We start from the raw sequence: 26,320 nt of genomic DNA, 5'->3' as shown, positions 1-26,320 counted from the left end.
AACCCAGGCCTCCTTGTCACAGGCAAAAGCTGTCCTTGTCTTGTCCCAAGGGTGGGGGTGAAAGGAGAGGGAGAACACCCAGCCCCCCTTCCTCTCACTTGCTAGTAATCTCCTCCAGAGCCTTGGCTGTCCACAGGTAGAGGGGAAGTCCCAGGTGACGTTCTAATAACAGCCGGAGGTGCACAACCACCCCGTGGTATGAGTGAGGAGGTTGTTTTGGAGATTCCTGCTGAGAAAAGCCCCGAAGCAAGATAGTCCCTCGGAGGCAGGGGGCAAGCACGGGAACGCCACCCACTGACTGGAAGAAGTGAACATCCTGGAGCTGGTGGGAAGAGATGAAGGAGACAGCTATATAGTCCTAAGCCTCTCAAACTCAATGGGAAAAAACAGAGTCTCTCCTATGAGGGTATATATCACATGCAGCAACCCCAACTGTCATTTTGCAAAGATATCAGTGATACCTAACCATCAAACCCCACTATAAAATCATGAAACGGTGGAAAGAACGCTTTAGTTGCAGTTAGAGGACTTGGGTTCAAATCCTGGTTCTGCCACTACAACCTCGGTAACATTAGGCAAGTCACTTAACATACCTGGGCCTCAGTTTCCTTGGATATAGAGCAAGGGCACTAGACTAGATAACCTCTACAGTCCCTTCCAGGTCTAAACCTATAATCCTACGAAACCTCACTATAAATCGTTCAGCCAAAATGTTTTGGTATATAAATATTATGGAATATTACTGTGTCATAAGAAATGATGAATATGAATAATATAGGGAAACATGAAAAGACATATTATGAACAGATACCAAATGAAGTAAGAACTAGGAAAACCGTACATACAAAGACTACAAAAAATAAATGCAAAGAACAACAAAGATTCAAGACTGAATCCTGTATAGGAGCTCAGCCTGGCCCTGAAGAAGAGATGTGAGAATACACCCCCTTCCTCTCTTTGCAGAGGGAGGGAGCTGTAGGTGTAGAACTTGGCATACATTGCCAGACTCAGGGAACCACTGGTTCTGCTGAACAATTTTCCCCTTTTCTTCTTCATTCTTTGTTATTAAAAAAAAAATGGGAAAGGGGGATACTGGAAATGGAGGTGAGGTAAAAACGAAAGATTAACAATAAAAATTTATAATAAACTGTTCAATTATCCAACTTTTAAAAATGTAGCACTAAATTTTAGAGATCACCTAGTCCAACAAACTTCTTTTATAACGAAGAGGCTGAGGCCCAGAGACAAGGGACCTACCTGGAGTTAGAGAGCCAGTCATTTTTAGGCCCCTAATCATTTAAATTAATGTCCTATTAGCAATATTAACTGAGGTAGGTTTCATCTTTTACTTCAGAGTTGTTAGTCCTTGAATTTGAAATGTCATGTGGGACACCCAGGTGGAAATGTCTACCAGGAAGCTGGCAAGGTGGACTGGAGTTCAGGAAAGAATTTAAGATGGGAGGTACACATTTGATGCCTCCCTCCTGGAAAGCTCTTCCTGAGGGCTAACCTAAGCACTTCTTAATAGAAACCCACTTTCCTCAGGATTTGTCCCACTGAAAACAAAGCCAGCCCCTCAGGTCAAGAAAGAGGCTGCTAATGCTAAGACAACTCCAAATGACTCATGATGAAAAATGCCATCCATATCCAGAGAAAGAACTATGGCGTCTGGGTGCAGAACGAAGCAGATTATCGTTCTTCTGTGGCTTCTCCCATTGGTTCTAATTCTCCTTTACAACATGTTTATTATGAGCCTGTATAGGATTGCATACTGTCTTGGGGTGGAAGGACGGGAGGGATGGGGAGAAAATATGGAATTCAAAATCTTATGGAAGTAATGGTGAAAACGAAAAATTAATTAATTTTTAGAAATAAAAATAAGGGGGTGATGGAAAGCATAAGAAGAAAACTCTGAAAAACCATTCATACATATTTCATTTATTGTGTAAATCACAGTGATTACATTATTTTCCAAAGAAACACACAAAATGCAAGTTAAAAACAAAAAAGAGGCTGCTAAGCACGGAAGGACCAGATAGCCCTGAGAAATGTCCCTGTTTACATCATATTTATGCCTGCCTGTATTCCAGCTCCCCTCACACACACACACCAACACACACAAACACGTACACCTACCTCTAACTGGACTCCTGGCCTGATTGTCCGCCCGTTATTAGGGAGCTGTTGATAGGCAAGGCAGAGACATAGCTGTCCATCTAGTTCATATAGGCCAGCAGGGCCATTCAGCACTTTGGTAACTGTCCCCTGAAGAGAAGGCAGGCAGTTTAGTCAGACTTCTCTCATTTCTCCTACTCTCTGTTTCCTTAAGGAACTCAGTTCCTTCTCCATATCCCACTCCCCGGGAAGACACAAGCATCTTGCCTTCCCGGACTCCCCAAGTTTCTGGCTCTCCAGTCCTCTGGCTCCTTTCTCACCTGGTATGACAACATCCTGACTTTCCTGGTGGAGTTACAATGCTCCTGGGAGCTGCCAGGTACAGGGAGTGGGTTAGGGACAGCCTCCAAAATAAGTTCTTCCACATTAAACTCCTGTACACGCTTAGGATCTAGAGGCATCAAGTCAGAAGAGGGGCTAGTTGTCCAGATACGACAAGGAAAACCTCGGATCGTAGATATCTGCAGATTTGTCAGCACATACGAACAGCTAGGCCGAAGAGCACGGTGCCACACCAACTGGCTAGGGATCTGGGGAGGGGAGGGCAGGAGGACAGCTCTCAATGGAGTTTCCCCCTTGAGAGGAGCGCTACTTCACCAGATCTTGAACCAAGCGCTCCCACCCTCTAGCCATAACCACCTTCCCACCTGTCATATCGATTTCTTCTCCCATACTTACTAGAGGGGCTTCAGTGTCTCCACCCACTCTAACCATGAAGGAATCCAGCTCTCACCAAAATACTGACCCTGCATGGTCTCTGCCACCCCACTTTCCAACACTATTAACACCCTAACCATCTACTTTCTTAGCCCCTATTCCCAATCCAGAGCATATAACTAAGAGACAGAACCAACCAATGCCATTTGATTCATCATGTGTAATTAGACAACCTGGGTTCAAATTATGTCTCTGCTACATACTACTAAGTCATTTCCAGGCTTAAATGACATAATGTATATGAGGTGATTTACAAATTTTAATGTTATATATAGATGTCACTTATTATTACTATCTATGTGACTTTTGGCAAATTACTTAAGCTTTCTAGGTCTCAATTTCCTAACCTATAAAATGAAGGGGTTGGATTAGATAAGCTCCAGTGTAAAGACAGTGTTCTAAACCTGTCAGTTGTAAACCCAATGATCCAATGGATCTGATCTCTAACAATCTATCCTTTTCACTCTTCCCATTCATTTCAGCATCTTCCTGTACCGGCACAATGATGGGCATGGGAGTGGTGGCTGAAGAGGGGCCTCCCAGTGACAAGATGAAGTAGGTCTTTCCATGGGTCTTTACCAGTGTATTTAATCGTACCAGCTGCCCTGCCACGTGTAGCTGCTGCCTTCGAAACTTACTTCTGAAAGGGGAAGGAGAGGGAGAGAATGGAGTCATAATTTTATTGTCCCCACCTTTTCCTTCACTAGAATAGTCTCTTCTCACCCTTACTGCCAGGTGGCTAAATTTCCCAGACCATTCTCCCTAACCCCACTTAAGGTACGTGATCTTAACCTCAACAGCACTTACACTCCCTCTCCCCTCAGAACAGTGCATTTCAACTTCTCCCCTAGCCCCACACCTTTCAGGGTGGTGTAGACCTCATCCTTCCCTCCCTTTTGTTGTAGAGTCTCCTGCTCCAAAACATACAACTCTCACAGTGGCGGTTCCTCTGCCAAATGGGGAAGAACTACCTGTGCTGGAGCAGCTGGGATGCAACCTCTGGGTAGAGAACTCTTATGGGGGTTTCAGGGCCATGGCTGAGGATCAGAGGCAACACAGGCACCGGGGGGCACCACAGCTCCAAATGCCCACTTCCCAAGGAGCTCTGTTGCCAGGCAGGGGGGATATAACTCCAACTAGGGAAAAGGAAGAGGTGGCCCAGCCATGAAAGGTCAAGGTCCAAGAGCTAGGAAAGTCAAAGCAAAATTAAAAGTCAACCAGGACCCAGGCATTCCTCCCCTCCATAAGAGATCCAAATACCCCACCACCCAAAATCCTTATGGACTTAGGCATCTGGCTTCCTGCCCAAGGTCCAGCTCACCTCACAGCCCAATGTCCCACTGTTGTCCTTCACATAGAGGCTTCCATCCCTATACTCTGGGTCCAAATCACCTGGCAGGTCGGTCAATGTCCCTAGTAGTAGCAGTCTCTCCCTTGGTAGGGGAACTGCATTCAGTCCAACTTTGTTAGCCCAAGTCTGGTATTCAGTACTGCTCCAAGCCAGATGGCTACAGCATGGGAGGTGTTGGTGGGACTTAAGCTCCTGCACAGAGACAAAACTGTGAAGAAAGGGGGTGAGAGATTCCTCCTCCCAAAACCAACACTTAAGATTACCACAAAGTCATCCCCATCCCATAACGCTACGGGCCCGTGCCCCGCCCTCCCCAGGCAAACCAGGGCCTTAAAATGAGACCAAGGAACTGAAAGGGCTGGTTTACTTGACAGAAGCGGGGCCGCTAGGTGGCCCAGCGGATAAGAGGGCAGGGCTTGGAGTTAGGAGGGACAGGGTTCAAATCTGCTATATGACCCTGGGCAAGTCACTTGAACCTCTTGGCCTGTGTCCTCACCTGTAAAATGAGCAAACCACTCCAGTATCTTGGGTCACAAAGAGTCAGACACTAGTGAAGGACACCCTGACAGAAGAGGACAGAGCCTGGGGTCGGAATGAACAGAGCTGATGCAAAGTAAGAGGAAGGAACCAAGGAAGTGAAAGACCGAGAAGCTCTATCTAGTGCACTCTCTCCCTGCTTTGCTTCCAAAGAGTAAAAGTTCAATGTAAACTGGACCAGTGAGGGGGGAAGGCTGCCTTTCTCTGCTTTGTCTTGTGTACCCTTTGACCCCAAGGAGTTTGTCTTGTTCCATTTCATTTGTCTTTCTCAGTTTTAGGTGTCAGGACCAGGGGGTGGGGGGTGGAATCCCCAATAAACCTGGGATCAAGCCATGGAAATCTTGGAACCAAGATTCCAGGCTGGACTTTGCAGCTAGCCAGCCTGGCAAGGAAGCCCTGAGAAGGCACTAGAGGCCAAGGGGGCTCCACCAGATTTGGAAGTCTGCAAAGGAAGATCTTTCCTTTGTCCTATTATACATATGTGCATTATACTTATGTACATACCATTTTCCTGGTCTAAACTGTACTTTATAAAGGAACTGAGCTAAGCTATGGGATATGAGGTGTGTGTGTATGTGCACATACATGGATTATACTCCATGTATTAAGGAATGTTTGTTATACTTTTGAAAGAAATATTCTTTTGTAAAAGCTAAAAAACCCAACCAAACATAACGCCAAGTTGAAGCCTGAAAAAGACCAGAGGATAAAATATAATTAAGAGTCACAAATATGAGGAAGATAAAGAAATACAGAAAGAATTACGTATGAAAAGAGGAGAAAACAAAACCAAAAGATCAGTCTACACAAAAGGAAAATATATCCAGAAATAGGCCACCCAGTAGAGGTGGTACGCTGGACAGAAGGCTGCACTTGGGGTCAGGAAGATTAAGTTTGAATCCTGTCTCGGGCAATCACTTAACCTCTCTCAGCTTGAGTTTCCTTATCTGTGAAATGGGGCTAATAACAGCACACACCTTGAGGGGTTACCCCGAAGATCAAATAAGATAACATACGTCAAATACTCTGCAAACCTTAAAGCACTATATAAATGCTACCTATCAATAATAGTAATAAAGGAGTGAATAGACAAGGATAAGGAAAAGGAGCACAGAGGGAAGGAGTAACTGATAACTTGTGACGTAGTCTGTGGAAGGTCTTTACAAATCTGCTGTTGTTCAGGAGTTCATTTGGGGCCTTCCTGGAAAAGATGCTGCAGTGGTTTGCCATTTTCTTCTCTAGCTCACTTTACAGGTGAAAAGTGAAGTAAACAGCGGGAAGTGACTTCTGCACATCCCACAGCTACAGTAAGTGTCTCTGAGGCCAGATCTGAACTCACCAAGATGTATCATCCTGACTTCAAGCTTGGCACTCTGTTCACTGAGCTACCCACCTGCCCTATTTACATATATGTTTTTCTTTTAGGTTAGACTGATCTTTTAAATTTACAAAGTCCTGATTAGCTGTAAATGTAAGTTTAACTATCTTTGTGGTTAAAGTTCAGTTCGATAAAGATTTATTAAAAGAATAAAACACAAATTTCTTAGTCTGGCACTCAAGGTCTTCCTTACTGTCACTCCAATCTACCTTTCCAGCCTTATTTCATCTTAATCTCCAACCCCCTTAACCCATCTTCTATTCCAGACAAATCAGAAATTCTCCGATCACCTCTGCTACCCTCAGTTCCCATGCACTGTGACAGGCTCATAAGTGATTTGATTAATGCCTAAATTTAAACAAAGTCAAGGATGTTTTATCCTCTCATATGTGGTATGTCACATATCCCTGCTTTTTTTTTCCCTTCTATAGCAAGTTTCTGTGATCACAGCAAGTAGTCAGTAAAAGATATGAGCTCTTTTGTGATATCTTATTGGGCAGTCTAACATTATTTTTATCTAGACTAGAACATGTGTAGAAATTTATGCAAAGAAAAAAAAGAAATTTATGCGAACTGCTTAAGATTCACCCTAAGACGTTTCCCTTTGTTTAAAAGGATTCTAAGGGCAGTAATATTTTTTTTTTCTGTAATACCATAGGCCTGGGACTAGTGTTCCTGTGTGTGGCCCTGTCTAAGTGAGGCTAGTTTATATTTTTGGTAGTGGTATGGAGACAATTATTAGATGAAGGGCTTGTAAGAATATTATTTTTTTATTTGGGTAATATCAAGCTTCTTTAAGGTTTTGTTACAAATAATAATATTAAAAGAACAATGGTTTGTGGCTTATTTTGTAATGCCATCAAAGAAACATGGCATGACTAAAAGGTTAAGATTTATATGTACTGTGTTAAAAATTGGTTATTTAATGCATTTATGTATGTACTGGAGTATGTACTGTATCCTCCTGGTGGGGAAATTAATAATGAGTCAATGTTAAGTATGAGAATTTGGGTTCTGATGTGAATTTCTTAAACACGGCAATTGGCCAAGGTTTCAATTTTGAATTTGTAAAATAATTATCAGAAATGGTAACTTAAAATTGTGCTAAGGTAGCTTTTGTAGGAGAATAGACAGAAAGCTAGTTCCTACAAGAAGAAGAAGCTGTGGAAGTGGCTGAAACAACCAAGGACCAGAAGACTTCATTGATGCTTCCTGCCAGACAGCTGTATGGGAAGAGACTTTTGAGATTTAAAGGGACAATTGTATTATCATTTTTTTTGGGTCTCTGTATTTGTACTTACAAAGGGGACTGCCCCCTTTGATTTGTCAATATATTGATCAATCCTTCCCGTATTTAAGGATACCAGCATTATGGGAAAGAAAATGTGGTATAAAAGTGTGATGAATGAAGAAGATAGGTGGGTGGATAATTCATATCGGCAACGGTGTGTGAAGTCTTCAAAACAGTGTCAAGGAGAGGTAGGATTGTGTGAGGTAGTGAGAAAATAAAAAGTGAGGACTTCGTAGGGAATATATATGTATAAATATATATCTATATCTATTCTTCTCTATACTTAGAAATGTTTAAAAATCAAGAAATAGGGAAATAGGGAAGTGGAAAATTCTGAGGCTGTGAGAGGCTGGTTACTCAGCCTCTGGGAAAGTTTCTTTTATAGATGTCACCTCAGTTGTAACCATTAACTAAGGGAATGGGAATTGGAATTTCTGTGCCCTGATTTCCTGGTTCTTTGTCTAGTTTTTTTGCACTCAGATTATAAGCCTGCCTCCCAGCCAATGGTGAGAAGGGTTAGAGGTGGGAGGGAATTCTGCTGTGTTAGGTATAATTATTGGTGCTTTGCCCCTTGTACTTGGCCTCCCTTGCTAGACTTGTTCTGGCAGAGGACGCCCTATTCTCTCGAGAATCGAATAAAATTTTATTTCTGTTCCCACCCTGAGATGGCTCCTTATTAAAAATTATTTTTTTTAATTGGTGAGGGTCTTTCATCCCACACAGCCATGTAACCTCCATTTACCTCAGTTTCCTCAACTGTAAAATAATAAAAGCACCTACCTTTTAAAAAAAAAACAGTTCAAAGGAGTGAAAAGGAGATAAAAATGGAGAAATGGAAAACAGATTCCAGAGCAAGGAGTACTAGAAGTTCCTCAAGCAGTCAATTTGGGTGCTACTCAATATTCCGTCTGAGAGCCAATTCAAACATCTCAGGTTTTTAAAAGGGTATAACATATATGAGCCAAATGAAAATCTCTGACTCTTAAATTAAAAAGCCTAGTATGTCTAAACATCAATTCAACAAAAGTTTATTAAACACCAACTACATGCCAGACACTGTGCTAGGTGCTAGAAATCCGAACACAAAAACGAAAACAGTTCCTGCTCTCAAGGAGTTCTGATCACTCCATATCAGAAGATGTAGGAGAGAACCACAGGAGAGCAAACTAATGACCTTTAGGGGAAATGAATCAACTTCCATAAAGAGTATGGACTAGAATTTGGCTCTGCCTCTGGAAAAATGAAGACTAAGATGGAAATCAAAGTATGAAAGAGGTCCATAGAGGATGAACATAGAGTTTTCTAATAAATCCCAGAGTACTAGAAAATACTAGTGGTAAGGGGGAAGTTACACTTCTTGGTGATGGACAGATGAAGTTTTAAGTCAATGTTAAAGGACTACTATTTTACACAATAAACTCCAGTTAATGAGATAGAGGGTTTATGAAAATCCCACATACGGCAATATAGGCAGATTAAAGGAAAAACAGATTGTGAATATTTTAGATATGTGACAGGTGACAGACTCATTATTATTGTTTTAAAGTTTTATTTTACTTTATTTTAGGTCAATAAAAAAGAGATTAATTCATTAAAGACAGAGTACTGGCAAACAAATGGCAAATTAACTGTCCTGAACAGGCAATACTGGGGAGGTTTTTGTTTTTGTTTAAATTTTCAGTTCCAAATTTTCTCCTTCCCTTCACCCTTCCCCCACCCACTGAAAAGGCAAGGAAAACAATACTCATTATACATATAAAGTCATACAAATCCTATTTCCACATTAGCCACATTGCAAAAATTTTTAAAAAGAAAAATAAAATAAAGAGAAAAAATGCTTCAATGCACCAGTATCGGTTTAAAAATACAGTAAAATATAGCTCATAGCAATGAAGAACCAGCTTACTTCTCCCTCAGAAGGGAGGATTCAAAACAAACATTTGAATATGTAATTGAAAAAGAATTAGATTCCAACAAATGAATACTTCTACCTCCATAAAAAATCACCAACTAGTAGGTATAGAGAAAAAAATTATTTAAGACAAAGGTTCTCTCCACTTATCCTAAAGAAAAAAATGTTTAAAAATCCCCACACAAATGGTACAGTCCTATGGAATTTCTGAACTGTACCAAGCCTAACATTGCTTCAACTTGTACGGTATCAAATATCACCAAATTCATCCATCGATCTTGAAAGCAGTTCAGATACGCTATTCTTACTTCTTGCAAGACTTCAGTCATATTACACAGTTTGTAGAATATCAGTATTGGATTTCTGTTCATTAGTGGAAGGAAAGACAAAGTCCTTACTGAAGACCTATATTTATCATAGAGTATGTTATGTAAGACAATCACCATGCTGTCCTTCCTTAACATTACCATCCAAGACTGGCTACATCCAGTAGAGGGGGCCATTCTAGACATCAACATCTATTTCTGCTGCTGGACCAAGATGGCTCCAAAGAAAGTAAGGCTGGTGACTTCACACAGCCTTCCCTTGTGGTACTTGTTATTGAGGTAGATCCCTTGCCCCACAGCCCCTGAAAAAAACCCCAGTTTGCATAAGAGAAACGGACTTAGCTCCTGCCATTTGGCATTCAGCAAATGTCCCTGGGCTGTGTGACTGTTGTAAGGAACGTAGACTAATTAACCAGAAGTAAAAGCCTGATGCTAACAGTCTCTTTGTTTCCTGGGCGGGCTCACAGATGTCTCTATCTTGTGTCAACAAACCCAGCTGGAGCATCCCTTGGTCTGTCTATGGCCATTAAGGATGAAAGCCCCAGCCCCAGACATTATCTTGAGTTATATGACTTTTCCTTATCTTGATATTTTATGAACATATACCATGTTGTGGGATGTTAATGGCAAACTGGACACAGAGATCCTGGGTTGTAATTTCAGTTGACACTTTGTCAGCTATCTGATATGTTGTATTTACAATCTATTCAGGAAGTTCCTTTTCTTGTATCATGGTCATAAAAAGTGAAATAACACAGGCTTGCTGAGTCTGCTAAAATAACATATGTAAAATTTCAAGAGATAATTAACCACTGCACCTTGACTTTTCTGTATCAAAATGACTCTTTCACCCCTACTCTTGGCCGTTTTGATTTGGGCTGTTAATTGCCCCTGAACGGACGCCGGCTAATAAAATTCTCCATTTAAAACTAATACTCTGCGGTGTGTCTTGCTCGCTGTTGGTACTACACCCTCACCTAAATCCAATTCCCTTGCATGTCTTGGCATCACCTCCATGAGGCCATGGTTCTCTTTGAAAAGGACAAATAACAACCTCTGTGAACTGCCCCCCGAAGATCCAAGCAGAACTAGCCAGTTGGGCAACACAGCTCCCTCACTCCTTCTCTCTCCCCCTCCCTCCCTCCTTTCTTTCCCTTCCCTCCATCCATATAGGATATAGTACCCTTACCTTCAGTGCTCAGCCCAAAGGAATGTAAATTTTGATAGGTGAAACTTCAAAAGATAGCTTGGGGTTTACAGGCTAGATTTTCTTCTTAAGCACCAAGCCTTAAACCCAAATCATTCTCATAGATTAGCCAACAATAGGTCCTAGGCCAAGCCCCACTTGGTCATTGTTTGGGCCCTGATTGGCTCAGAGCGAATGTAAATAGTAATTGTTTCAGTTTTAGCCACAAACCCGGAGGGTCTTTCCCTCTCAGATTGTTTTTTTTTTTTTTTGACTATGTGAAAGGGGCTACCCTCTGCCTCATTTCTTACCTAGCCTAAATCACTGGATGGGTGTTGCCCCAGTCAAACTTTAGTTTAAAAAGGCCAAGGTCTTGCACTGTATCCAGGGCCAACTCCAATCAGTCCTGATCTATATCTTGCCACTGGACTCAGAAGAGGAAGTGAGGCTGGTGACCTTGCACAGCCCTCCCTCACTTAAATCCAATTCACTTGTATGTCATGGCATCACCTCCCTGATGTCATGGTGCGCTTTAAGAACGAAGAACAAACAATAACAAAATCCAGTAAAGCAGTGGTTCTCAAACTGTGAGCTACAGACCCCTCAAGGGCTAGGGGGGTATTCTGACACAGTATACTAAGTAAGCAAACATACCCAGACTGAATTAGCAATTCATCTTGCACATGGTATTATTTTTCAAATCTACGTATTTCAAATACTATAATTAATAAATAAAATACAAAGTAATGACTTAATCCATTGTAGTTTTTTGCTATTTATTTTTTTCTCAAGCAGTGGATATTAACAAAAGCTATTATTGTGTGCTGGGGAAGAGAAAGAGGTACCTGAAAACCATTTTCATGTTCAAGAAATGCTAGATTTAGTGATGAAAGGGACCTCAGACAATGATCTAGTTAGCCCTGTTTTATAGATAAGGAAGTGGTGCTAAGTGACTTGCCTGATGTCACACTGAGAGAAAGCAACAGCATATCTTAAAGCCAGGTCCTCTCACTCCACTCTCAGTACTTTAGTCCTTACCCTTGAAAAAGCTGATAACTACTGGCCTACTTCTATTCAGGTTGCAAAGAAAAGAGCTATTTTATACCTGAAAAATATGACCTAAAATCTACCAATACTTGGGAGGATTTTCTGCTTCTTGGCTTCAGTTTAGTTTCAGACCATGCCTAAACTAGAAAAGCAGGAAAGTGACAAGTTTACTCTCACTTAGGACATGCCAAGAGTGAGGGCTTCTCTAACAACTAGAGGGCTACAAAGACCTGGAATATTAGGCCTGACCATTTGCAAAAATAATGCATTTATTTGGTTATTTTTGTTATAAAAAAGAAGAGATAGTGAATCATTTCCCCCACAATTTGGTTTTATAAATCTAAGCAGGGGACCGGATCAAAAAGCAGGAGAAAGTGAAGAAGTTCACCTAGCTTTCAGGAAAGGGGTAAGAATTTAACAATCAATCAACAGGTATTTATTAAGCACCTACTATGTGCCAGGAACAACTGGAAATACAGTACAAATAAGAAGAAAAATAAAGGGAGGAAGAGAGAAAGGATAAGGAGAGACAAAGAAAAATAGGGTACGAAAGTTAAAAAAAAAAAAAAAAGAACCTCCCCAATAAAGGTGTTGAGACAGTGGGAAGAAAATAGCACATACACTGGCTGGCCAGGATTAGTAAACCTGTGAGGGTAGAATGGAACGCCTGTTCTGAGCTGGATGAGGGTGGGACGGGCAGGTAGGAAAGTCTAGCCAACCAAGGAGAGGGTTAGACAACAGTGAGACAACAAGTTGCAACCAGAGTTTAGGGGTGATGGCTCACAGAGCCTGGGCAGTTCAAAAGTGCTCTGGCTGATGAGAGCTTTCTATATTTGTTGCTTCCACTTCACTAAATTGCTCGATTTTCAATCTTCTGTAATCTAGCTTCCAACCTCATCACTCAATTAAAACTGCTTCTCTCTCCTAATGATCATTGAATTACCAACTCTGATGGCCTTTTTTGGATCCTCATTCTTCTCAACCTCTCTGCAGCAATACACTGCTGACAACCCTCTCCTTCTGGATCTCTCCCTTACGTGACTCATCTCTCTTGGTTGTCTTCTCCTTTGCTGTTTCATCATCTATATCACCTTCTCTAACTGTGGGCGTCCCACTCTGTCCTGGGTCCTCTTCTCACTCTACATTCTCTTACTTGGTGACCTCATCAGTCCCCTTGGGTTTAATTATCATCTCTATGCAGATGATTCACAAATATCTATCTATCCAGCCCTTGTCTCTATTCTGAGAGACAAATTAGATGTCCTGAATGCAACAAGTCCCAAATAAAAACTTATTATCATTTTCCCAAAACTCTTCCCTCTTCTAAATTTCCTTATTCCTGTCAAGAGTACCACCATCTTTCTAGGTTTGAGGCAAGCTTTCTTTACTCCATGCTGCCATGGGTTCTTCATCTTAATTGGGCAGAATATGGTCAATGGGAACAAAGCTTTCTGCTCCCAGTGTTTTATTTTAAAAGTGAGTGAGTTGAAACATTTTATATTTCTCTTTAAAAACAGTAACAAAAACCATGAAGTTCACAGAATTAGGGCTACAGAGTTGCAAAGGGGCTTGGAAGCCACTTAGTACAATGCTCATTTGTCAGACGAGGAAACTGAGTCTAGAGAGGGTTACAAAGGTACTGTGTGAGGTAGAATTTGAATCCGACAGAGAGAGTGTTCTTTTTACTGAACCAAGCTATTACTTGAATCGATTAATCAATAAACATCTATTAAGGGCCTGCTATTTGTCAAGCACTCTGTGAGGCTTTAGGGCTACTGAGACAAAAATGGAACAGTGCTTGTCTTCTCAGATCTTACAATCCAGCCGAGAAAGACAACATGGACGTATATAGATAAATAAGCAGCTGAAGGGAACAATGGAGACAGTACATAGCTAAAGACAGGAAGACTTGAGGACACATCCAGTCTCAGACGCTCACCAGCTGTGTGATCTTAGCTTCCTCATCTGTGAGATGGGGATAAGAACAGTACCTACACCTACCTCCCAGGATTGTTAAAATGAGATAATATTTATAAAGCATTCTGCAAACCTCAAAGTGCTATATAAAGGCTAACCATCAGACAAAATCCACGCAAAATGGGCACAATGGGATGGGATGGCATTAGTCGCAAGGGGGAGATGAGGAAAGCAGTCCTTAAACCAAGCTTTCCACCACTTACTGAACCATGTGACCTTGGGTAAATCTCTGAACTTCTTTGAATTTCCTCAGTTTCCTCATATGTGAAATGGTATCACTTATATGTGCTCTTGTGAGGATCAAAGATCATGGATGTAAAAGCACTATGAAAATTATAAAGCAGGATGCAAAGCTGAGGTATGATTAGTGGTTCCTGGCACTGTGCCAGGCTTGGAGTCAAGAAGACCTAATTTCACACCCATCTCAGACACTTTGGGAACTCAGCCTCTGTTTACCTACATTTCCTCATCCACAAAGTGGAGAAAATAATAGCCCTAGCTCCCAGGGTGGCTCTGAGGATCAAATGAGATTGTGAAACACCGAGCACAGTACTTGGCACGTGGTAAGCGCTCTGTAAACGTGTGACCCTGGCTAAGTCACTTAGTCCTCTTGGCCTCAGTTTCCTCAACTGTAAAATGAATGGGAGAAGGAAGTGCAAACCACTCTAGTCTCTTTGCCAAGAAAACCCCAAGCGGGGTTACGAAGAGTTGGATACAACTGAACAACCACAAAAAACACCAACAAATGTTAGCTAGTGGTAGTAACTAGTAACGATGAGTAGTAGTTTCAGCACGTATAGAACCCAGCTGTCCTTTTTCTCCTCTTCACTTGGAACCTGCACTCTCCCTCCTCCCCAAAAAAGTCCTTTTCTTCAGGGTACAGAAATTCCTGGTGAGAATGATTGTGCTCTGATCTTCCCTCCCCTGGCGTCACGCCTTGCCAGCCTTCCCCCACTTCTTCCTGGTTCCTTACCTGTAGCTGAGAGGCAGGTTGAGACCTCCAGTTCCTCCTGAGGATGCCCAGGTAGCCTTCACACAATTAACCACTGCCTCTACCAACTGGAGACAAGGGTCTTTGCTGCTTGGACATAGGTTCTTCTGGATGAAGGAATGGACAACCTCCAGCCAAGCTTGCTCCTAGGAGGAATGAAAAGGGGAAGAACTTAGGTAAACCACTCTTCCTTCAACCAAGGAATTTAGAGTGGGTAGGAGTCAGTGGAGAATAGAAGGCCCCAAAAGTCACTAAATTGTGAATACCCCTACTGGGCCTATACCCCAAAGAGATTTTTTAAATAACAAATAAAAGGAAAAGGATTTATATGTACAAAAAGTTAGGAGATTGAGTATAAGGAGTAAGAGGACTAAGGTGGGGATAAGGGCCGCAGGCTTTGAATGCCAGAGAATTTTATATTTGGTCCTAGAGGTGATAGAGAGCCACCGGAATTTACTGCATGGGGTGGTTGATGTGTTCTAATCTATGATTTAGGACGATAGATCGCTTTGACATCAAGTGGAGAAAAGACTGGCATGGGGGAAAATTTGTGGCACCAAAGGCAAGCAGTAGGCTATTACATTAGACCAGGTATGAGATGAGGGCCCAAACCAGGGCACCAGCAGCGTCTGAGGAAAGAAGAGGGCATATCTGAGAGATTCTGAGACGGTAGAAAGGACAGGACTTTGCAGCAGATTGACTATGGAGGGCGAGGGAAAGTGAGGAGATAACACCTAGGTTATCTGCCTGAGGGACTGGGAAAATGGTATTGCCCTCTACAGTAATGCAGAAGGGAGGAGCTGGGAGGATTGAGAGGTAAACATGAGTCCAGTTCTGGACCTGTTAAACTTAAGATGTCTATGGGACATCCGGTTTGAGATGTCTACCAGGTACTTGGAAATGTGAGACTCTGGAGGTCAGCAGAAAGGTTAGGGCTGGATAAGCAGACTGGAGAATCATCACCATAGAGATGATAACTAAATCCCTGAGAGCTGATGAGATCACTAAGTAACATAAAGGAAGAGGAGAGTACCTAGGAACACTGAGATCATATATTAGAAAAATGGGAGATAGGGCAGTCAGAGGTAAGGGGGCAGCCCAAGTGCATAGAGGGTGTGACTAGGAACCTGGGCAATGTCAAGACTTAAAAAGATGATGTCTTTGTTCTAGTTTTCAAGCTGTCTCCATAAACAAGGGATGGATATTCCCAGGGAACTCTGGTATCTTTTATGGGCTCCACCCTTGCTCAGGATATCTATTGGCAGGGGTCATGGTGGGAGTAGCTGAGCTGAACCATTGGCTTCGGCCTTAAAAGAAGGCAGAAACAGGCACAGAAAAGGAAGAAACTACCCTGAGACATAAATTATCATAATTAATCTTCTTTAATGTGATGGGCCAAATATGTTATCTATACCTTATATAAGGAAGCTTCTTCAAAGCAAAAGGGACCTCTGTATCATGGACCTCTCTGGCAGTCTGCTCAAGTCTACGAACGCTTTCTCAAAATAATGTCCTTAAATGCATAAAATGCACAATATTACAAAAGAACCCAATTATGTTAAACCGAAGAAGTGACTTTTTCCCCCTTCCAACTTCACAGACCCCTGAAATCTATCCAAGGACCAGGTTAAAAACCTCTAACTTAATGTTACACAGGTAGTAAGAAGCAGAAGTGAGACGATGTCTTAACTATGGATGCCAGTGTTCTTTTCACTCTATTACACAGCCCCCCTCATTTTCAAATCAAGGAACCCAAGCCCAGAGAGTTGTCCAAGGTTACACAGAAACTAAATGCAAGACCCTGGAACTGAACCCTGTGACCCCAAACCCAGCACTCTCTCTCCTGCCAACAAACACACCGCTCCATCCTTTAACCTAAAGTGCCCAGCCCTGGAGAAGGACATGGACAAGAACCACACAGGGTAAAAAGGGATTCTGTTTTCTCTGCTAAGTATCCTTGGAGAAAATAAAAATGGTCAACGAGAGGGCAGTTGTTTCTATCTCCACAATATCTTTCTTAAAGGTTCCCTTCTCTCCACTTCAATAGCCAGCAGTATCCCCTCACACAAGGTCTAGCACTGTAGTAGTAGCCTTCTGGAAGCTGGTGTCCTTGCCTCAAGTAGAGACTTGGGTTCATTCCAGTTAATTCTCCCCTCAGCAGTCAAAATGATCTTCCTAAAAAGCCCAAATCTAACCAGGTCGTATTCCCCACTCAATAAACTCCAATGGCTCCCTTTTACTTCCAGGATCAAATGTACGATTTTTTTCTTTGTCTTTTAAAAGCCCTTTACTATCCACTCCGTTCACTAGTGCCCCTAGCTGACTCCTTCTTACTTTTCCAGTGTCTTTATATTTCACTCCCCTCCAACTAATCTAAGATCCGGTGACACTGTATCTTTTAGCCGGTGGCTGTCCTGACTTTTCACAGGCTGTGCCCCATGCCTGGAACTCTCCTTCTTCACCTCTGCCTCCTGGTTTCCTTCCAAACTCACCTGAACTCCAGCCAATGACTACCTCCTGCCTAGAGGAGGCCTTTCCTTCCTTCCCCCAAGATCACCTTCCACTCACACTGCATATATGTTCATATGCATATATGTTCACGGTTGTTTGCGTGTTACTTATTTCTCTCATTAGAATGTGAGCTCTCTGAGGTCACGAACCCTGTTTCTGCCTTTGTATCCCCACTGCTCAATATGATGCCTGGCGCATAGTGAGCACTTACTATGTGCCCACGGACGACTTCCTTATCTATTTCTATCTGACAGTCTGGAGGATGGGGCTCCCCTCAGGTACCGCTTGGTCTCTACGGTCACTAAGGTCCCTGCCATCTGTGGGTAGGTGTAGTCACTGAAGACAGATCACACGTATCCACTTCCTCCAGTAGGCAATTAACAAATGTTAACTGGATTCAATCGGAAGACCTCGTTCGTACAGGTTTTTAAAAATATATATTTTATTTTTCCCCAATTACATGTAAAAACAATTTTTTAAAAAACTTGCAATTCCAAATTCTTTCCTTCCCTCCCTGAAAATGTAAGGAATCTTTTAATTTTTAATAACAGCCGGTATTTACATAGCACTTTTAAGGTTTTAATACACTTTACGATATTCCATCATTTGACCCGCACTGCATCGGAGGGGGAGGGGTGCGTGGGATACGATCACATGACTAACTCCTCGAGGGCACAACTGCCTTTTCCCTCTTTCTGTATCTCCAGCGCTTAGCTCAGGGCCTGACATATAGCAGGCGCTCAATATATGTTTACTGATAGACTGATGACCCCATTTTACAGGGGAAGAAACTGAGGCAGACTGAGTTGAGGCGACTTGCCCAGGGTCACACGGCTTTAGCAGCTGTCCCACACAGGACTTGAACTCGGGTTTTCCTGACTCCAGGCGCAGCCGCACCCTATTCACTAGTGCCCCCTAGCGGTCTAGCTGGGCCAAGCCGAGCCGCCTCTCACCCAAGGGCTTCTTGGGGCCAGGAGTTCCAGTTCCTGCCCATGCCCTCGGAGACCCGATCAGCGCATGAGCGGGGGCGGAGGGAAGAGGAAGATGACGGACGGAGACACCCCGGACGGGAAGGGCTACGAGGAGAAAACCGCAAGGAAGACAAAAGAGGAAAGAAAACACTCACTGAGCCCGAACACGACACTTCCTGCACAGCCATCACCACTGGCTCCAATCAGGGCTCGCGGAAGGAAGTTTGCCGCGGGAAGAGCCCAGTGCGCACGCGCCTTCAGTCCTGGCTCTCTCCTCTCTCACGCTCTAAGGGAAGGGCGGGGCATCTAGGGAAGGGGCGGGGCATCTACGAATGCTCCTGGGCAGGGAATTGGGACGGGATGCAGGGATGCAAAACTCGCGATCCCCCCCCGCTCCGCCCCTTATGACGTCACGCCCTTTGGAGTCCGCCTCCTTCCATCCGGAGACAGCCGGTGGTTTTTGGTTAATAGCTAACGCTGTTATCTGCGCATGTCAGGGTCTCCGATGGCATCACCCCTTCTACTTGCCCCCTCCAAATTTCCCATCTGCTCTGGCCTTACGGCACCCAGCCCCTTCCTGGCACCTAGATTCTGTTCTCACCCATTCCGTCTTGCGTCCGGTCCCCAGACGCCTCCCAACGTCCCCTCCTATACAGATACTGGAATTGGCCGATGGATCGGTGGGCCAGAGGATTGTTTCCCAAAAGAAAGAGTGATTGCCTGCCTGTCTTCTGTGGGGTAACCCATTAAGGACCTTGTCCTGGGGCACAGTTGCTAGCAAACTGAACCTAAGGAAGTTGAAATTTGGCCTCGGGTTTTCTAGCTATGTGACCCTGGGCGAGTCACTTAACCTGTCTGCCTCAGTTTTTCGTGACTTGTAAAATGAGGGTACGATAATAGCACCTACCTGCCAGGGTTGTTGTGACGATAAAATGAGATAACTGCGAAGTGTGTCAACCTGGACTTTAATGAAGTCAGTACAACTGAAGGGAGGTCTTCAATAGGGGCAAGTGAGTTGCGATTCAATGCGCCACACAGCAAGCGCAGGGGTACGCGAGAGAGCTGGGAACTAGGTTTACACGCGGTAGGAAGGCAGAAAGAGTGACTAGGACGCAGTGGGAGGGGTTAAGTATTTCCGGAGCTAAGTTGTTTTGCATAAGGGGAGAATTTGGGAAATTTACAAAATAATCCCCTGGAATGACAACGTCTGGTCAGCCCCAGGCAATTCATTGGCCTGGGAACCGAAACCAACCCGGCCAGGTCCTGTCAGTTCTCAGACTGCTGTTTGTCACGTGCTCTTCAAACATGAGAGGGCTAAATACTGCCCTCTAATTGTTATCCCACTATAACTCTCCTAATGACCTCATCAGGTTCCGTGGGTTTAACTATCTTGTCTATGCAGATGATTCCCAGATCTATAGAGCCTGCACAGCCTCTTACCCCCAAGCTTCAATCTCTGAACAGCAATCGCTTGCCGGGCTTTTCAAACTAGATGTCCAGGAGACATCTTAAAAATGTCTAAAATGGAACTCATCTTTCCCCCCAAACTCTCCCTTCTTATGACCTTCTCTATTACTGTCAAAGGCACCACTATCTTATCAGTTTCTCTATCCTGGACTCATTCTAAGCAGTTGTGATGAGGTTCAGGGGCACCCCAAAATGTTGGGATACAAGACTGTCCCTAATGGGGTTTAAACTGCGGGAGCCCCCTTGAATCTTCCACTAGATGAGGCGTTTGCCTGAGGCCATAAGCCTTTCATTATGGCTAGGCCCAAATGTCTAGGCTAGGTTACTCTTAAACTAGCCTAGCCCTCCATGGTCAGGCTAGTTTCCACCCTTGATCCTATCAAAGTGTCTATGCCTAAATCTGTTACCCTTAAACTAGCCTAGATCTGGTAGCCTTCAGCCGCTTCCCACCCTTAATCCCATTCTCTTGGTTCCTGGAGTCTGACCTCACTCCAGTCCCATCAAGGTCCTCCTTAGACTGCTCCTCAAGACCCTCCCTAAACCCCTCTTCCCATCACCCCAGGACCACTCTAGATACCTCCCACAATCTTTCTGTATATGTTTCATCTTGCCTCTGTGAAGGGGCTCAGATTTACAGATTTGATGAGGGCACAGTCTCTGGGAACCCCTTGAACCCTTGAACGCTCCTTGAATCTTCCCACTCGACCTGGCCTTGGCCTGAGGCTATAACCATCAAGCCCAAATGCCTACCTTGCCCAGTCCTCTATTGTCCAGCTGTTTCCCACCCTTAATCCTGATCAAAATATCTATACCCTAGCTCCGTTACCCCAGCCCTTTATGGTCGGTTATTTCCATATAGCCTTCAGCTATTTCCCCCACCCTGGAGTCTGACCTCATCCCAATCCCTTCAGGCTCCTCCTTAGACTCCTCCTTAAGTCCTTCCCTAGACCCCTCCTCTGGTCACCCCAGACCCCCCCTCAATCCCTCCCACAACCTTTGTGTATATAATCTCCATCTTGCCTCCATGAAGGTGGTCAGAACCAATCTAGCTCAGATGGGTCTGGTCTTCTTTCCTTACAGGTGTCGCAAGGGGTGGGATGTCTTGGGGCAGGCCTATTTGGCTAACTCTTAATAAACTTTATCTTTTCCCTTGGCTGAGAAAGCTTGAGTCGAATTCTTTCAGCAGGACCCGGCGTGTCGGTACTTTGGGGTGTCGAGCACCTCTCACCCCAAACCTTCATCAGATTGAATCTGGCCTGCCTATGAAAACAAGTGTCACAAATGGTGAGATTTCTTAAGACTACCCATTATGGCAAATTCTTAATAAACTTTGTCTTTTTCCTTGGCTGAGAAGGCTTGAGTCGAATTCATTCAACAGGACCCAGTGTGTCAGTGTTTTGGGGTCTTAGACACCCCTAAAAACCTCACCATCATCATTGTCTTTAACCTCATCATCCAGAAAGAATTCTCTCAGGCCTTCTCCAGAAAACACAACACACCAAGTAGGCTCCCTTGTCCCTTAAGGGAGATGCAGCTAAAGGGAAAGCCCAGCTTAAGGGAGGCGGTGATGGGAATGGAATCTGAACCCCTAAAAGGAAAAGCCCCTGTTGCTATTTCCTATGTGGCCCAGGTCCCTGGTGTTCACCTTAAAGAGGTAAAAGGTTGAGGGGTGCTCAGCACCCCAAGATATTGACGAACCGGGTCCTGCCGAAAGAATTCGACTCAAGCCTTCTCAGCCAAGGGAAAAGAGAAAGTTTATTAGGGATTCACCATAATGGGCTGTCTTAAGAAATCCCCCCCCTTTGTGACGCCTGTTTCCACAAGCGGGCCAGATTCAACCTACTGAATTAGATTGAATCTGAGCACCTTCATGGAGGCAAGATGGAGATTATATACACAAAGATTGTAGGAGGGATTGAGGGGTGGTCTGAGGTGACTAGAGGAGGGGTTTAGGGAGGGTCTTGAGGGGAAGTCCAAGGAGGGCCAGGTGAGGTAATGGGATTAAGGGTGGGAAGTAGCTTCACAACAAAGGGCAACAAAGGGCGAGGCTAGGTAGAGATTTGGGCCTAATGATAATGTGAGGCTTGTGGCCTTAGGGGAAGGCCAGATCTAATTGGAAGATTCAAGGACAGTTCAAGGGGGCTCCCAGAGACTGTATTCCAGATTCAAGGGGGTTCCCAGAGACTGGGCCCTCATCAACCTTGGACACCTGGGCCTCCTCTATTACCTCCCAGTCACTCTAGGCTACTTGGCCACTCCTAGATCTTTCCCATAGTCTCTGTATATAATGTCCACCTTGCCCATGAAATTGCTCAGATTCCTTAAGAGTCTAGCCAAGGCTCGGAGTCGGTCACAATAGGGTCACAATAGTGTGGACTTCTTAAAATCTTACCTGCTCCAACTGGTGTTCTAATAAACCTTGTCTTTCCCTTGAATTCTAGGGTTCCAGCACCCCTAGACCTCAACAATGGTGGCAGGCCCCCAAGGGAGAGTGGGGGCTAAGGGAGATGTCCGAGTAAGGGCCCCCCCATTAAGGGGGACCCGCTCCAATTAAGGACACCCACTAGCCAGGAGAGGCTGGGGATTCATGTAGAGCAAAACCTGCTGTGTGGGGGGAGATGAGGAGACCAGGGACAACTGTTTCAGAGTGTTGGGCGTTATCTATTCCATAGTTCTCTCCAAGGTGGGGGGCCCAGTTAGTTTCCAGTATTTCAATGACCAACCTACTTGAATCTTATTGTCTCCTAAAGTGGCTTTAAGTGGTACTTGAGGTAATGGGCTTCTCCACCACTCTATTTGAATCTCACCAGTGGTGGAATCTTGCCTGTTTCTTGCTTCAAAACGTTTCTCCCCTCTTCTTGTTCTCTCCACCCACAGATAAGACCTTAATTCAGGTTCTCATAACCTCTCACCCAGCTAATAAGCTATAGCTACTCCAGCCCTCTCTACACAAGACTACTAATTTCCCATAACACAGATCTGAACATGTGACTTTCCTACTCAGTCACCTCCAGTGATTTTCCATTGCCTCTAGCATAAAATAAAAACTTTTGCTTATCTTTAAAAACCCTACACAGGCTTGCCAAGCCCTTTTCAGGGCTGCTTTTTCACCTTTGGTGTCTCCCTGGCATTCAACTCTCGCCTCTGGCTCTAAGAAGCTGTAACATGAAATATTTCAGCTCAACCAAAAGTTAGAGTCCCAGATCTCACCTAAGGGGAAATTCCTCAGGCTCTACTGAAGTAAGCTAAACAGGGACATGATCAAAGGCCAGCTCCTCTATGTCACTTTCTTCTCAGCCTTTCTCTCCATCCAGGAACCTGGAGAGAGGTTAGAACTATAAGTTTCTCAAAAACTGGAAGCCAGCAAACAGGGCTCTCTCTTTGGTCTCAAACTCTGACAACTTTACCTCTCAGAAAGACAAGGAACATTGAGGAATCAATCTCTACCAAGGAAAAGAGTCTTAAAATAATGGCCTTTGAAAGCTCACTGGTTTCAGATGCTAATCATTTGCTTTTCTTCCCCAGCCCCTCCCCTTTAAATTTCCATTCAAGGGGAATTTGTTTTTCTTGCAGTTATCTTTTCCCAGGTATTATCCTTTCTTTATATCTCCTATCCACCTTGCTTGCCTGTTGAGTTTAATGTATTTCTGTACCACAGTGTTTGTTCAGTCCTCCTTTGTTGCTAAAAAGAATGAAATTCATCTGATGCATGCTTCCTTCATCCTTTCCTCCTTATTTATTTACTACTCTTCTCACACAACTCAGTTGGGAGAAATAGCAATGTACTACTGTAGCACCCTCATCTTCCTCTTTCTACGGTAGTGATGGAGTATAGGCTCTGGGAACCCCCTGGAATCTTCCTACTTGATCTGGTATTAGCCTGAGGCCATAAGCCTTCCCTTATCTCTATGCCCAGATCTCTGTCACCCTTAACCTAGGCTAGCCCTCTATTGCCTGCTATCTCCAGGTAGCCTACAGCTATTTCCCACCCTTAATCCCATTCTTAGTTCCTGAAGTCTGACCTGTTGTCACCTCAGTCCCACCACCCCTAGATCCCTCCCACAGTCTTTTTTTTAACATGAAAATTTCTTTACTATGATAAAGACATCATACAATTTTTACTATCATGGTCTTTCCTTCTTGCCTTTGTACAAGGCCGGAAGAGAAACATTTACAACTTTTACAACCTTGAATCAGACTCCAGGAACATCACCGACAGCATGACCTTTTCGACCAAATCCAGCACCCAAAACTTCATTGTTTTCCTCAATAAAGTTCAAGCAGCCATCATTGGGAACAAAGGCAGTAATTTTTTTGCCATTCTTAATCAGTTGGACTCACACACTTCCTCATGGCAGAATTGAGCTGCTTGGCTTCCACACCAACTTTTTCCAAGACAATCCCTTTGGCATGTGAGGATCATTTAATACCATTTTTATATCATTTTTGTACTTTCAATAACACCCAGGGTCTGAATTAATGATCAGCTGGAAGAAGAGCCTGAACCTGGGCTTCTTTGTTCTCTGAGTTTACTCGAGAGTGCCCCTTCCTGTGTTGTGGAAAATATTATACTATTTTATATCAATTCTAATTTCAACCAGACCCAGAGCCTGATTTAATGAGTAACTGGATGAAGATCCAGGACCTGGGCTTCTTTGTTCTCTCTAAAAGTTTGCTCAGGCAATACCCTTACCACTGTCAGCAAGGCCAGATCATTAAGGACGTTACCCTAACCCCAAGAGAGATTACCTTGCTTAATATTCTACAGGTATATACTATGTTATGGAATGTAATGAGACACAGAGACGCTGGGCTGTAGTTTCAACTGACTTTTGTCAACATCCTTTACAACTCTATTCCATTAAGGAAAATCCTCTTCTTGTATCATGGTTAAACATACATGGGGGTCATAAAAATGAGGTCATACAGGCTTGCTAGCTCTGCTAAAATAACGTATATAAGTTTTCTCATTGCTTTGTTCAGGCAGCCAGAGTTTCTGCTCTGACTCCTTGTACGTACAAGTAAGCTAGCTCCGCTATGCTTTAAGGGAAAATAATAAACAACATGGATTTTTCTATCACCTAGCTCTGTTGTTTCCTTCAACCAAATTTTCAGGTTTAACAGTGTCAATGGGGCTGGATCAGGCTGACTTGGGAACATTCTTTCGTCTGTTAACCACTAAGGGTGAGAACCTTGACTCCAGACGCTATCTTGAATTATATGACTTTTTCTTATCTTAATATTTTATGGGCATATACTATGTTATGGAATGTTAATGGTAAATTAAACACAGATGTGGGGTACGGATTTACGAATCCAAGAATTAAAAAACAAGCAGAGGCATCTCAAGGTGAAAGTAGAAAGGAAAATTTATTATGATCCCAGGGAAAAGGGCAACTCGAGCCTTGGATGTGGGAACCTCTGCCTCCCCACAAAAGTCCTGCTGCCAGCCCAACCCTCAAGCCGTCATTCAGGATCACCTCTCAGGGGGAATGCCCAGAAACTTGAGCGGAGATGTAGCCAGCCTAGCTCTGGGAACCTAAGAATGGGAGATGGGATAAGGATGTCACCAAAGCTTACATGGGTCACAGATAAAACAGAGTAGGGTAGCAAAAGTGGTTAGAAATCAGAATCCAACAGCATACTGTTTATAAGAAATACACTGGAAATGTGAAGATTCACAGAGTTTTTAAACAAAGGGCTAGAGCAGAATTTCTCATGCTTTAGGCAAAATTTAAAAAGCAGGGATAGCACTCATTATCTCAAACAAACAAGGGGCTTCTGTGCAGAGGGGTCAGCCATGCCAGCCAACTTCTACCCACAGCAAACTTCCATACCTAGCTGACACACTGAGGTACCCTGAGGAAAAAACAGATAGCAGCATGTGCCAGATAAGTCAAACCACTAACACCATTTTGACCACCTCATAACCTGATGGAGACAGCTGAGGACCCTGGGTCCAAAAGATCTGGGAGGAGCACTGCTTCCAGCACTGTGCCCTCAACTATGCACCTGAGAAGCAACTCCCGTAATAATACAGCCTGGTTATTCTTTCTAGTGCTCCTGAAGACACAGAAAAGAAAGTTCCTGTCACCAAAACACTTGGCATTGTCAAATGGTTTAACATCAGAACTGGACAAAATTAAATCCATGGAAATGACATTTTAAAAGAGGCACTGTCCACCCGCTTTGCCACTGCACCCTAAGGTTCATGGGACCTTTCCATTTGACTTGCGGCTGAAACCTTCCATGTTTTCTCTTCCCTTAGAATGTAATCTTCTTTCAAGTAGAATCTGTCTTTTTGATTTGTTTCCCCAGTCTTGCACCGAGGTTTGCATACATAGTAGTACTTAATAAATACCTTATTTATTCATTCATACAGTAGTACTTAATAAATGCCTTATTCATTCATTCAATTGTATGTTTTCCCACGCTTCTCTGCATTAATCATATTCATTATTCCTTATAGCACAGTATTAATCC

General features: G+C 43.6%; 1 protein-coding gene across 3 annotated transcripts in view; it reads right to left on the bottom strand.

The window, feature by feature from the left end:
• The window catches only part of CTC1 (CST telomere replication complex component 1), a 30,067-nt gene extending 11,474 nt beyond the window's left edge, over window positions 1–18,593 (bottom strand). For all 3 annotated transcript variants that reach the window (XM_036768806.1, XM_036768808.1, XM_036768807.1), the window contains exons 1-8: window positions 18,526–18,593; window positions 14,871–15,034; window positions 4,214–4,451; window positions 3,864–4,078; window positions 3,388–3,532; window positions 2,436–2,705; window positions 2,137–2,265; window positions 99–322 (exon numbers count right to left, since the gene is read on the bottom strand). In XM_036768806.1, coding sequence (XP_036624701.1) covers window positions 99–322; window positions 2,137–2,265; window positions 2,436–2,705; window positions 3,388–3,532; window positions 3,864–4,078; window positions 4,214–4,451; window positions 14,871–15,034; window positions 18,526–18,558 — 1,418 coding nt within the window. In that variant the 5' untranslated portion in view covers window positions 18,559–18,593. The remainder of the gene's footprint in view (window positions 1–98; window positions 323–2,136; window positions 2,266–2,435; window positions 2,706–3,387; window positions 3,533–3,863; window positions 4,079–4,213; window positions 4,452–14,870; window positions 15,035–18,525) is intronic.
• Between the last annotated feature and the right edge of the window lie 7,727 nt (window positions 18,594–26,320).

The sequence above is a fragment of the Trichosurus vulpecula genome, chromosome 7 (genome assembly GCF_011100635.1).
Source record: "Trichosurus vulpecula isolate mTriVul1 chromosome 7, mTriVul1.pri, whole genome shotgun sequence".
NCBI classification, from domain to species: Eukaryota; Metazoa; Chordata; class Mammalia; order Diprotodontia; family Phalangeridae; genus Trichosurus; species Trichosurus vulpecula.
This window is presented reverse-complemented; position numbering and strand designations above follow the sequence as displayed.